Genomic DNA, 13,513 nt, shown 5'->3' on the forward strand with positions numbered 1-13,513 from the left:
CCCTAATGCCCCCCGCCCCCCCCCCCCCCCCCGGACCCTACTGGCATAGAGCTTCGCAGTGTGAGCTATGGTCACAATCACAGGATGATTCATGTTCACACCACTGAACTTGCTGACTCTCGTCCCCTCTTAACCCTGTGTTACGCCCCTGTTTACACTCAATATGAACCATTCAACATTTCTACATTTCTATAAGAACTGTCATTGATGAATGGCACATTTCACCATTGTTTCATAATGAAGTAGATATTAGACCATTATATAGCCATTCATTCGCGTAAATCAAAACTAAAGAAATCAATACTTGTCATGCTTGTGATATCGTGCAATGTTGCTAAAGATTGGTATCATGTTACAACTCTTTTTTTTCCATTGTATATGTATCAATCGTTTGTATTTATTAAACGTTTATATCTATATAAATGTTTTCAATTCCTGTATTTCCTGGTGTCATTTGACCTTGTCTTTTTATCTCTATGTATTTTGCATGCTTATTCTTTTCGAAGATGATAGGTTTGTTTCGCTTTTACTTCCTCTTGGTCATGTTTATATGAAAGTGTAATCAGAACTAATTTTTTTTTAAATCACATCAAAGAGCGAGTTTTTTATAGGAACCTGTCGTATCAGCCTGGGTGAGCGTGAAGTACACTTCCTACCAATATAGAAAATCCAAATTCGAGCTCATGCTATAGATGTTCTTAAATAATAACACACTCAACCTCAATAGGTTGTACAGGGGAAAGCTGGCATATTATGCGATGATAATACAGAAGCAAAATCAAAAGGGTCCAAATTATTCCTTTTGTTTTTGCTGTGTTGAGTGTGTTCTTTCTCTTAAGCGTCACAACATGCACAAGGTACCAACAGAAAGTCAGGCATGTAGGTAGTCGAAGTAGGCCCTAAATGAAAATGAACCGGTTTTAAAGCTTTAAACTTTTATAACAACGTTTTTCAGCAAGTGGCTTCTTCTTTTTTTTTTTACTTTCCAGAGAAAGTTGACTCCTGTTTCGTCGACAACATTCAGTTGGCAATATGTATAAGCTGAGTATACTTCTTAATTGGTCAGACAAAGTTTACTACTTTGGACAATGTTAATACCCCTCTTTACGTTTCATAAACGAGTATTGAAGGTGCATGGTCTATATAAGATGTTATCTACCATTATTTCTCCAGAACCACCATCTTCATCAAAGAATATATCATTCGTGTCATTTTGCTTTCCCTCCTCAATTGAAGGGACTGTATTATGACGGGATGATGAAGATGCCAGACATCCTTCTTCTTGCCCATGGTGCTCAAAGCTCATCCGACACTCGTCTGTCCTCGTCTCCATGTACAAATTATCATCAGACGTTTGGTAATGATGTCCTTCAATTGCAACTTTTTGATTTGGTTTCCTGCAGTTGTTTCCACTGGCAGTCTCTTGGGCCGCGCCATGAGCCTTCATATCGTGACTTTGGATGGCAACATCCATATCTTCTGGTAGAGATAGCCCACTGCAATCCTCCGGTATCATTCCGTCAACATTACGAGTCATCGCTAGGTCGGTTCGATCAGCGTTTGTCGGAAGACATGGGAGAGGGGGTAGACTAACATCACGACGGGCCCCGATGAAGGTTCCCAGTCTACTTGGTCTGTCAATACCATCCGTTGGCAAATCACCAATTGAATTGTAAACGTGATTAATGGGACCCTCTGCAGCATAACGAATAGTGTGTTGTTCCAGGTCTTGGAAAGGACCGGTTTCTTCTTGGATCATATCAGGGTCTAAGGTAAAGTAGTCTTGAGAGGTGGAAGCAGCTTGAGATCTCAGTAGAATCTGGTTTCTTCTAAAGATGAAAAGATACGACATAAATCGATAACCGTAATAATATAGTGTCTTACATGTTTCGATCTAACCTCGTTCCTTTTTTCATGTATTTCTTCACACGTTATCTACAATCACAGAATTTGATTTAACTTTTATGCATCAATTCTTAATCATTGACCTACCTTCAGCCGTGACACCTTAGTATTTTAATGTATTTTGAGACGGGATGAATTTAAATTACTCTTTAACGATGAGACAATCCTGCCTTGTGAAATAACTTCCGCGTTTCGATTGCTGTGAATTTGCAAATTCTTAATCCAGCGTTTGTTTTTGTTTAAATCATTAATTTCATGTTATAAAATTTATGGTGATTGATATTCAAGACTGCAACAAAATTTTATCTTCATGATGATCATGTAAACGGCATCAAACTTGGATGTCAAAATATCAATTTCAATTTTTCATCCATTTACGCTGCAGTAATGAAATAAAAATGAACTTTTACGCGGTTATACTTACCGCCGAAGATGATACCATTTGGTGCCAAAGACTATCATCAAGATGACCAAAGCTGCCATGAAAACTGATGAGGTTATAGTTCTAATTTCTAGAGGTAAAATAGATATTTAAATCCAATCTGAAATATACGATTGTTGCTTAGAATCTGGAAATAAGTGTATCGTAACCATGCAGTGGCGTAATGAGCCAAAAACTTTGAGGGACCCAGATAATGGCCTATTAGGCCAAATTAATTTTTGTAATGCGAGCGAGCAAAACTTTCAACAATTTTATCACAAAAATCCAATTTGTGATAGATTTTTTACATAATATTCTAAAAATAATATATTTCACCCTTCTCTTTTTCCTTTCCTCTTTTTCACTTTTCTTTTCATGGGCGTTATGGTTGCTTGATAGAAGGTGTCAGCATTAAATTCTATTAAAGGAGAATCCAGCCTTGGCCATAAAATGTTGTGTTGGGAAGGAGAAAAATAAATTAAACAGAATGGTGAAAATTTGAAAGAAATCGGACAAGCAATAAGAAAGTTATAGCTGTTTTAAACTTGAGATCGCTAATACTATATGTATATTTCAAATTGGCAACTGGGTATGTATATTATGACAAGGGACAAGGACAACTTTCCCATAGGCCATGTACTTTATTATCAGGGATTTGTGGTTTTCTCCTAAGTACCCATTCCCCTGGGGCAGTAATCTAAATATAACCCAGGTAGTATATTGTTTTATGTCCTCATGAAAGAAAAATATGATTTGAAATAAAACTTTTAGGAAAAATGACATTTTAGCTATAATATGTATTGGAGTACATGGAAGAGTAGTCCTTGCCTTACATCACTATGACATCCCATATGCGGCCAATTTGAAGTCTCCATGGGTGTAGTGATTACCAATATTTACAACTTTTAAAAATTCATAACTTTCTTTTTTTTGTCCAATATTGTTCAAACTTTCACCTATCAACTTGTCTCATTTTTCTTTTCTTTATAAAAACAAGTTTTTATTTGGGTTGGATTCCCCTTTAACAATAACCAGTTAATATAGCGAGGGTATGTAATCAATAACTGTAGGAGGATCAGAAATATTGTTAAGAGTTCAGATAGAATAGTATATTCCAAAAATCAGAACTAATTGTATTTTATATGGAAAGGTAATTCGCATTTGTTTTGCTATATATATTAATTATAATCGCTAGAGGGTATTCATTTGTCTCGCAATCTACTATGGTCAACAAGGAAATTCGTGATCACTCTCGCAAAAAGTATTCACTAGCTTTCTAGGAAATTCGTGATCACTCTCGCAAAAAGTGTTCACTAACTTACAAGTTCACGAGCTTTCGAGTGCCGCTGCAACTCTTTATCAAGTGACGAAAATTATGTGTGTGTATTTGAGTTTTGTCAGACGTGTAGGTGTATCAATCAGATATGATTATTTACGTCTGGGACCGACGAAAATTATCTGATAACGTAGTCTATTTATACCAATCCCCATGACCGTACGCACGAACGCGGGAACAATAGGTGGGCACTGATCCGTTGTGTGATTGGTCGGGCGTTTCACCAATCAGTGCGTCGGTGTACGGTGCGGCCGGTGATCCGTATATGCAAATAAGCCTGAGGTATATGCAAATACGCCGCGAGTCGGCAATATGCAAATAAGACAAAATTGGCGGGCTCGCTAGTTTTCCGTGGGTGGGTGTTGACTAGCTGAGCGGTCCCTCGATCGGGGCCGGGAACGATCGGGTCGGCGTGCACTGCCAGGTAAGGGGGTATTGTGCTGTCGGATGGTTCGCATCCAGAAATCGGGGATGTCGATCCCGCTGTCTCTGTTGAAGTAGTTAGGACAAAGACGTATACTAATAGCCTCCTTAATCCTGCGTGTATACCAATGTCTCTCTTTGGCAACGCAATGTACACCCTCCCAATCTGGGTGGTGACCAATAGTATCATGCATAGGCTCATTTGCCTATAACCTATCAAAGTACCTGGCGGACATCCTGTCCCCTCTCACTTACTGCTCAGAACACACGGTTTCCAACTCCAGTGAATTCGCTGAATTCACATCGGAGCAGACAATTAACGAACAAGAATCCATGATCTCTTTTGATGTAGTCTCCTTCTTCACTAACGTACCGATAGAGGGCGCATGCAGTACGGCCCTGCAACGCATGCAATCCGACCCTACATTAGCAGAACGTACCACACTTATGCCTGAACAAATAGCCGAACTCCTGGAGTTCGTCCTCAGATCCACATATTTTCTGTACAGAGGCTCTTTCTATGAGCAAACAGAAGGAGCAGCAATGGGTAGCCCAGTCTCAGCGGTTGTGGCTAACCTATATATGGAAGGTTTTGAACAGAACGCCTTGCCCAAGTGTCCTTCCACATGCCGCCCTCGGGTGTGGAAGAGATATGTCGATGACACTTTCATAATTGTAAATAGTTCTGAAACAGACAGCCTACTCGCATGCATGAATAGCCAGCAACCGTCCATCCAGTTCACTCTGGAGACTGAGCGAGGGAAATTAGCATTCCTTGACACGCTAGTCCAAAGACACGACGGCGGGAAACTCTCCACCTCTGTCTACCGCAAGCCCACTCATACAGACCAATACATACCTTATGATTCCCACCACGACATATCGGTCAAGAAGGGTCTTGTTAAATGCCTGTTCGACAGAGCAGCACGTATTATAACTCACCCATCTGAACTCCCGAAAGAAAGAGCACACATACGTGGCGCCTTATACAGCAACGGCTACCCACGCCGTTTTATCGAGAACACTTTCAAGAAGAAACATCCGCCAAGGGATCAGAAGGTTTTCAAGACTTGCACAGTCTTGCCATACATAGATGGTCTTTCACCACAACTCAAACGCCGATTAGAAGGTCACGGTATCCGAACGGTTTTCTGCTGTGCTACGAATCACGTTCATGCCCCTGGCCCCGCGATATTGCGTAGTATGCTTCGGGTGCTGAGCCTTGCGATTCTGCTTCCGGGTACCTGAAACTGGCGATCGACACACGCTCTTCCAGTGGTTAGATTTTCCGCAGTTGTTACATGTAGTGCCATAGGCTGGGCATGCCTCACGTGGACTGCGTGCACGTTTGCCACCACAATTTGGACATTTGTTACCATGGTTACTGCTAGATGTAGTCCTTTGTCGAACTACATGTACATCTACTGATGTTGGCTACATGTTGGTCCGAACTTGGGCAAGCTGCGCCATATGCATCTGGGATGCTTCAAATGTCCTGCTTAGTTCGAGAACTTGTGTGAGACTGAGGGTCTTGCCTTTACCCAATATGTCCTTCTGGAGCTCTGGATACCTTGTACCCGCTATAAATTGCTCGATGATTCGATCCTGAAGTTCAGTCTCATCTCGAAACTCGCAATCATACGCCTGTAGCTTGAGACGTGATACAAAGTCATCTGTACTTTCCCTCTCTTCTGCGTATACTTTTGGAGAAATAGTCTAGCCACACAAAAATTAGCTCTAGGTTTCAGCTGTGTCTCAAACTTCTCCCAAACAATAACTGGGTTCTTGCGATCATTACCCTCCAGTCCCCACGAGTTGTAGAGCTTGATGCCTGTTGCACCGGTGAAAAGGAGGATATGGTCCACCTGCTTACCCACATCAATGTTCTTGACTGAGAAAAAGAGCTCACACTGTTGATAAAAGAGCTTTATTGCGCTAGCCCTATCAGGGTCATCCCAATCCATACGGGGTGTATAATCACTCATTGTTAAATCAGCAGTCAATATCACCACCAATAATAATGCAAACGTCAAAGTCACTTTTTACTCACAGGAAAGTCTGCATGTGGGACTGTAGTGAAAAAGCACCAGTGGAATCCAATGACAGTCTGCTATGAAATTGTCTCCAAAAAACAGTTCACAAATTATTCAAAGTTCCTCATTTTGCTCAGCGGGTTCTTGAATTAGCTGCCACCATGTTATGTGGGTTAGTTTGACTCTGATATAGACTGAAATGACGACACGGATTGAGAATTGATATACAGTTCAGGTCCAGCCAGTCTGGTTGTTAATGTGTGTATGGAGTGCCAATATCACTGTCTCAATATGTATATGTGGGTGTGAAATGAACATAACATAACATATGACACAGTCCGCAATAATGAACCTATTTAGTAATATTTATTATACTTACTTGTTTGAATTTGTGAAGATGGTGTACTGATATGCGGTAGACTTTTCCCCTGATCTTCAGATAAGAATACTAAACATTTTGAAGACAGATATAATTTCAAATGGAATAAGGTTGTTTTGAAAGTTACAACTGCAAGTCAATGATATTTTTAACATCATTAAGAATGCTATACCATAGCGGCACGAAATCTACACTTAAAATGCACCGTTATCAGAAGTTTGAAATGGTCCTAGATGTAAATAGATTATGAACTTGCTGTCATTTCTTTTGATGGAGAATTTTGTATATATTTACATTAAATATTGGAAAGCTATTGTGTCTCTTGGTCAGAAAAATAGATATGATGTAAATAAGCTGTTCTATCATAAAGAAAAAGTCCCTTTATCATCTTTCCGAAGAAAGTTTTAATGAAATCTTTATCATCCATTTTATTGTAAACGGTTTGTTGCTCAACAGCTATCCAAAATAAAAAGGCAGATCGTTTAAATTAGAAGTGGCTACTTAAACATTAATAATTGTAATTATTATGCAAAAGTTCTCTGTCGAGCAGTTTCATGACACATGGGTTAAGACGTATGTCCAAAAGCAATGATACTCAGCATGATTTTTCCTCAAGAAGCGTAACCCATTAACTGCAAAAATAAGAGCAAGATACATGACAAGGTTGCTCCTAAACTAATCAAATAAGTTTTGAGTACACATAAAATTAATCCACTTAACAGTGCTTGATTAAGCTTACCATCAAAATTAGTATTAATATATTTGAGCCCTTTAATGTACTTTGTTAAAATATTTTTTGGGCAGTTGTTCAAATGGTGTTTTTTTTAATCAATCAGTGATAGACTCACTCCTATGTAGTGTAGTTGCACTTCTGCCAAGTTATTTTATTGTTTTTAGTTGAAATTTAACACCACTTTTATGAAGAGAACTTCGCTTTTGTGTTTTCTTAGTTTGTTCATACCGAGGATTTTTCGGGTTTTTTTTTATCTGGGTTTCATTACTATATATTTAAGCGTTCTCTTACTTGAATTCATTACCTTTCAAATACCATTTATCCACCAGCACCTCGGTTGAATTTGAATATAGTCACTGGTTTAATATTTTTCTATTAATTTGAAAAAGAAAAACATTATTAATAGTAAAGTATGACGAATACCTGTCGTAGATTTAGGTGGTGGATTCGATGAAACAAGTATTGGTTTAGTTGTTTCTTTACTTGCTGGTGATGGTGCAATTGTTCCTGTTCCATCTGATGTGTTATAAAAAATAAAACGTGTTGCTCATGTCAACAGAAATAATGGTTCTCACAAAACGTTTCTGAAAAATGAAATTTTTTATTTTATCTTGGGTGTGGGAGGAGGGATCATCGAAATCATTTGTGTGAAGAAATATTTAGCACAATAACAATCAGAAAGTCAAGGTGGTCATTAATTATAAAGTTGCGACTGTTAGTACGATTTATATTATTAAAAAAGAGAACACAGATGTATTACCATCTTAAACCACCCCTAATTTTCATCGACTGGTGGACTTGCCATTGTACGAAAGCGATCAATCATGTTTTAATTTATTTGGTTCTTACATGTGACGAAGCATGCTTGATACAGGGAAGATAAAATTTGATCAGATTCCATTTGAAATATTCCTCTCGTCCAAGAATTTAAAGACACAGGGCCTTGGCCACATCGGATATAATCAATTGAAATCCAATTTTGCTTAATAGTTCTTAGTCTCTTGCCCAGGATGCAAACTTTTTTTCACATATTATTTTAATATAATTACACTAATAATAATAATGATGATGATGATGATGATGATGATGACAATGATGATGATGATGATGACAATGATAATGATAATGATGATGATGATGATAATGATAATGATGATGATGATGATGATGACAATGATGATGATGATGATGATGATGATGATGATGATGATGATGACAATGATAATGATGATGATGATGACAATGATGATGATGACAATGATAATGATAATGATGATGATGATGATAATGATAATGATGATGATGATGATGATGACAATGATGATGATGATGATGATGATGATGATGATGATGATGATGACAATGATGATGATGATGATGACAATGATAATGATGATGATGATGACAATGATAATGATAATGATGATGATGATGATAATGATAATGAGGATGATGATGATGATGACAATGATGATGATGATGATGATGATGATGATGACGATGATGATGATGATGATTGCTGGATTTTAAGCACTTTGTGCCTGAGGATACAAATCGTTGCTATTATTACCCCAGCTTGAGCTATGCTGCCATATAGGCGCTGAAGCATTCCAGAAAATTCTTCCTATCGGGTACCCATTCGACTCACCTGGGTTGAGTGCTGTGGGTACATTTCTTGCTGAAGGTAAACACGTCATGGCTAGAATAATAACTCTCTTTAAGACATCTTTTTACAACATTGTCTCTAGCAATTAAGGGGCAAAATGATTCCAAAACGATCCTTAAAATGATTCCAGTATACTTCTTAGCATTCGTGTCTTCTATAAATATAAAAATGCTAACGTGATTTTTTAAAGCTAAAATTGACAATGCATTTTCAATTGGTATATAAAAAGGCTAAAGGATCAAAGCTATCAATATATCAGCTGAAGCATGATTCCCATATTTATATACATATTTTGTTGTATATCCACCTAATCATGGCAAGAGCAAATGAAATACACATTTGAGTTTATTTTCATCTTCCAAAGATTAATATTTTCAACATTTTTATCGTCAAACACTGCTCTGTAATGAATAAAGTCCGAAAAGAATAATATTGAAAATACTGTATATAAAGCGTTATTAACCTGGTTTCTTAGCAGCTCGTAGCTGGATCCAGAATCCTGATTTGGTTGTGCTAAAATCAGTGGTAAAGATCATGGTGATTGAATTGGTAGATGATATGAAGTCTCGTGATTCTAGGACCTCATTCTCCCATAATCCTGTCCAGTCTCGCCATTTTGATCCTTGATTTGAAAAGCTATCAACACCATCGCATATGTACACGTGGTCGTGCCCGGTTTCGACATCGAATGATCTTACAATAACATCAATGACGTAGCCTTCATGGGTTCGGATATCCCATAGACGATAGTAGTTGTTTGGGTAGTTTGACGGGTTATTCATTGACCTGATCGATATCGTTCCACCTTCATTTACTTCAGTTATATCTGGTGGAAAATGGAAATAAGAGCATGACATTGATCAAAGTGAGGAAACATGTTGCACGTTTTTACTTTCTAGCTCAATGATATATCTAGAACAAATTATCGTCAGCTTTCTAGACATTATTGTAAGGTATTTACAAAGATACAATATGTCTTTTAATCATCTATCTATATATGTTATGTTTATCGTCACAGACAATACAGAATAACCAGCTATGACAAGACAATAAGACCTCTTTGGAGTTTGTAATAACTCGTTATAAATAGTCATATCAAAAATAGATTCAAATTGGTAAATCGTTATTTTTATTAAAGCAATGTACCCAATTGAAATTCAAAGCATTAGCAATTTAGCTTTGTAAAAAGTATGCAAATGATTACCGATTTATTTACCTGACATATTGGTACACGAGACGGTTACATTGAAATTCAGTTTCCTTTGGATTCGGGAAAATGTAACACTTATCCATGCTGAATTGCTTACTGATGTCACAACACTTGGTGAATCTGACCCACTGAAGCTTGCTAACCCAGTGTAAGTTAATGGGTCCTCAAAAAGCACACCAGCTCCATCTTTTTCAGTCCCTTCACCGATGCTCATGAAAACATAGCCGGCTTCAAAATCAAAATCTGAAGTGGAGAATCTAATTCTATGGCGAGAAGTTGTGTTGAAAATCAAAACGAAGTTTTCTTCAACGTTCCCGTCTATATCAACTGATGAAATATTGTACTGCTCATCGCCTGTAAGCCAAACATAAGCTATGAAAGAAGAATGAAATAATTGTGGATATTAAAACATTCCCTATACACATACTGTATCAAGAATGAATTTTGTAGGAATACAAATTGATAGAAATGCACAGTGCGATATGAAATCTTTCTCTTATGAGAATTTCATCAATTCTCCTCTAACGTCGAAAATATATGTCTTTCATACAATATATTCTGTTCATCCCAGCCAATACCACATTTTTACATTCATACTTCTTCCCTTTAACCAACATTTTATAGCTCTTTCACAAATGGAAACCGACACAGAATACTGCAGGATTATATGATATTAAAAACTGCATCAACAACGCAAAATACACGCAAACATATTAGACGTTGCTGCACTATGATGTGTAATACGAACGAGCTTAGTTGTCAAAAGTCTATACATCGTTAATATAAACCTTTTCAATTATATGTTTTTATTGCTTTACTCAATGTTCTATCCGTAAGATAGACACGGAAGATTCGTAACAGGGAGCAATCAAGTATCAATGTATTTGAACGCTATACACTCTTAAAATGTTGGGCATCATACTGTCCACACAACAATGGGTTTTAAAAAATATCCAACTCTGGGTAGTTTTTAACCAACACTGTGTAATTTTCACCCAAAGCACACATTATTGGTTTAAAACTACCCAGAATTTGATAAAGTTTTAACCAATTGTGGACAGTATGTTACCCAACATTTTTAAGAGTGTAGAAGGGAAATAAGAAATTCATAAATTTCGCGGTGACATAGCGAATGGGGTAAATTAACGTGCAATACTAGTCTATTAAGTAATCTTCAATAATCAGATTTAGTTTGGTATGCCTAAAATGGATATATTACTCTTCCTTCGCAATGTTTATTAAATAGCATGTCTTTCGCACGAGGCAAACTTCCGACTATGTAAAACATACCAAGTTCTTTTATTATTTTTATTAGGAATTCAGGAGGTATACTTATTATTGTACTTACATGACCCTGCGCCACACATTTTAAGGAGAAGTATAAGACCCCAAAAACAATAGTTGCAAAAACTAATTCCACGGACAGAAATCATGGCTAACAACTCTGCCAGGCAATGTTTCCTAAATGACAATAGATACGGGGCTAAAACCTAAACATCAAGCTGGTTCTTGATATCCTGGTGAATAACAGAAGCGAGTGACGCAATATCTTTCGCTTTCATACATGATTGTCAAGCAAGTAATTATACCAGTATACTCTTACACAAGCAATTATACCAGTACACGTTGTTATATTTAGTCTGAAGTAAGGTGGAAAGTGAGGAACGCAAAACAGATTGCCCTAAACTGATAGTTGACATTATTTTTAATATCACCAACATCATTATTACTCTATACTATTACTAGTATCATTACTGTTGCAGTTTTTATTCTTAGTAACCGTCGCATCGTATCCAAACGTCATCACCTTGCCGAATGTTTTAGTATATTAGCACTTACACAGTGACGGACTTAACTAGCTTTGCTATTGACAGTTTCTGAAGGGTTAGCGTGTTCTCTCTTACCAAGACCTAACTCTGAACATGGTTATATTATTTATGAAGGAGTATAGAATCCATCACTTAACAGACTTTGTTTAATTTTCCAAAAATTGAAAAAAGCTCCTTTTTTTCCCTGTCAGAGAAGGAGAACAAGTGAAAGAAAATCACGTGATAAGAAGAAGTTTGCTATTTTTTTCTCGCCACCAAAAACAGTCACGTTTAATGTTTAGGGATAGCGAGAATACACACGCTGTCTAATGATGGCGCACTTCCTTGTTGTTAAATTCCGTACAGACCAGCTTTTGAATATGTTTTTTTTTCATCGAAGTAGCATTTAAGCCAGGAAGCACCCATCACCTCAGGGAAACGATTTACCATCCTGACACCCTCTCTCTAAAGATAAATCAGCTACTGAACAATCAATAACAACGATTCACTTCCGGAATGTATATTTAATGGATGGGTTCAAAATTTATTAGCATTTAATATTTTTTTAATCAATTTTAATGAAAAATATTTATGCTGTGTTTAATTGGTCGAGCATGAGCTGAATACAACCGTTAATGATATTTCGTTGTTTGGCAATTATGAAACCCTTCATTATTTTGGAATCCTTTGAAGTGATTCGTTGAATTGTTCGAGTTAAAAGCAATCAGTAACTTTATCCTGGATTCAAAATCCAAATACTGATTCACCAGATAATTCATTCATTATGGCAATTCTTTAGATCAGACTAGAATAGCCATCGCTTTAACAACCAAGTAGTCAGCAATTTATCAAGATATAAACGATGGCGTGATATGGGTACCATATACCATTTCGACTTTTCTCCGGCAGGTAAAGTCTCCATGTGTCGGATGTCGTCGTGCTGAGAGCACTTATGAAAGGCGAATGACAAGCCTCGATTATTGGTAACATCTTCAGATAGATAATAATAACTTCAATTTTGTATAAAAAGGTTTGTAAAATCGTTATTTATACGACGGAGAGATACGGTTTACCTCTCATATCATAGATAATAATGCTTCATACTTTTTACAAAAATAATTCATGCATTTGACAGGTATATTATATTCTTTTTTATTAAATCACAAATTCAATTCTCGGGTACTTCAGCTTTTTTTCATTATGCAACCTCTCTCCCTCTCATTCTCTCATCTCTCAATCGTTTCCTATCATATTTCTATGACACTCCCTTGCCATCTTCTCCCCCCCCCCCCACCTCCCTCCTCCCCCTCCCCCTCTCTCTCTCTTGCACTAATTCAGACATACAGTATATGGAACTGCTTTTGAAGACAATCATGACAATCAAATTGCTCAACGCTGAATATTGCTGTAAAGTCTATGACGCCCTCTTTCGTGATGCCTTAGAGGTAACTTCTGCAGATCCATACATGGTTTGAGGCAGCTGCCCCTCCCCCATTTTCAAACAAGGGAATTTTCTGTTGAATCTTGTTGTATTGTTTATCATCGTAATTTTTGTTGAATTCCCTTAAATATATATCCGATTGACTCTTCTGCACTCCT

At 37.2% G+C, this 13,513-nt stretch overlaps 1 protein-coding gene across 1 annotated transcript; it reads right to left on the reverse strand.

The window, feature by feature from the left end:
* Positions 1–582: 582 nt before the first annotated feature.
* Positions 583–11,579, reverse strand: LOC129273683 (uncharacterized). Its single transcript, XM_054910776.2, has 7 exons — positions 11,455–11,579; positions 10,113–10,478; positions 9,360–9,722; positions 7,654–7,746; positions 6,498–6,566; positions 2,330–2,417; positions 583–1,829 (listed from the first exon to the last, which is right to left on the reverse strand). Exons 1-7 carry the CDS (start codon positions 11,537–11,539, stop codon positions 1,112–1,114), a joined length of 1,782 nt encoding a protein of 593 aa, XP_054766751.2. The 5' UTR covers positions 11,540–11,579; the 3' UTR covers positions 583–1,111.
* Between the last annotated feature and the right edge of the window lie 1,934 nt (positions 11,580–13,513).

This window comes from Lytechinus pictus, chromosome 1 (assembly GCF_037042905.1).
Source record: "Lytechinus pictus isolate F3 Inbred chromosome 1, Lp3.0, whole genome shotgun sequence".
NCBI lineage: Eukaryota > Metazoa > Echinodermata > Echinoidea > Temnopleuroida > Toxopneustidae > Lytechinus > Lytechinus pictus.

What these genes read in the sequence shown, in the direction of transcription:
- LOC129273683 (XM_054910776.2), bottom strand. Translation starts at nt 11,539, where the DNA reads ATGATTTCTGTCCGTGGAATTAGTTTTTGCAACTATTGTTTTTGGGGT. An exon ending in ACGAGCTGCTAAGAAACCAG is followed by an intron (nt 7,747 to 9,359) that starts GTTAATAACGCT and finishes ATAACACATCAG; the next exon opens with ATGGAACAGGAACAATTGCA. An exon ending in AAATGGTATCATCTTCGGCG is followed by an intron (nt 1,830 to 2,329) that starts GTAAGTATAACC and finishes TTTCATCTTTAG; the next exon opens with AAGAAACCAGATTCTACTGA.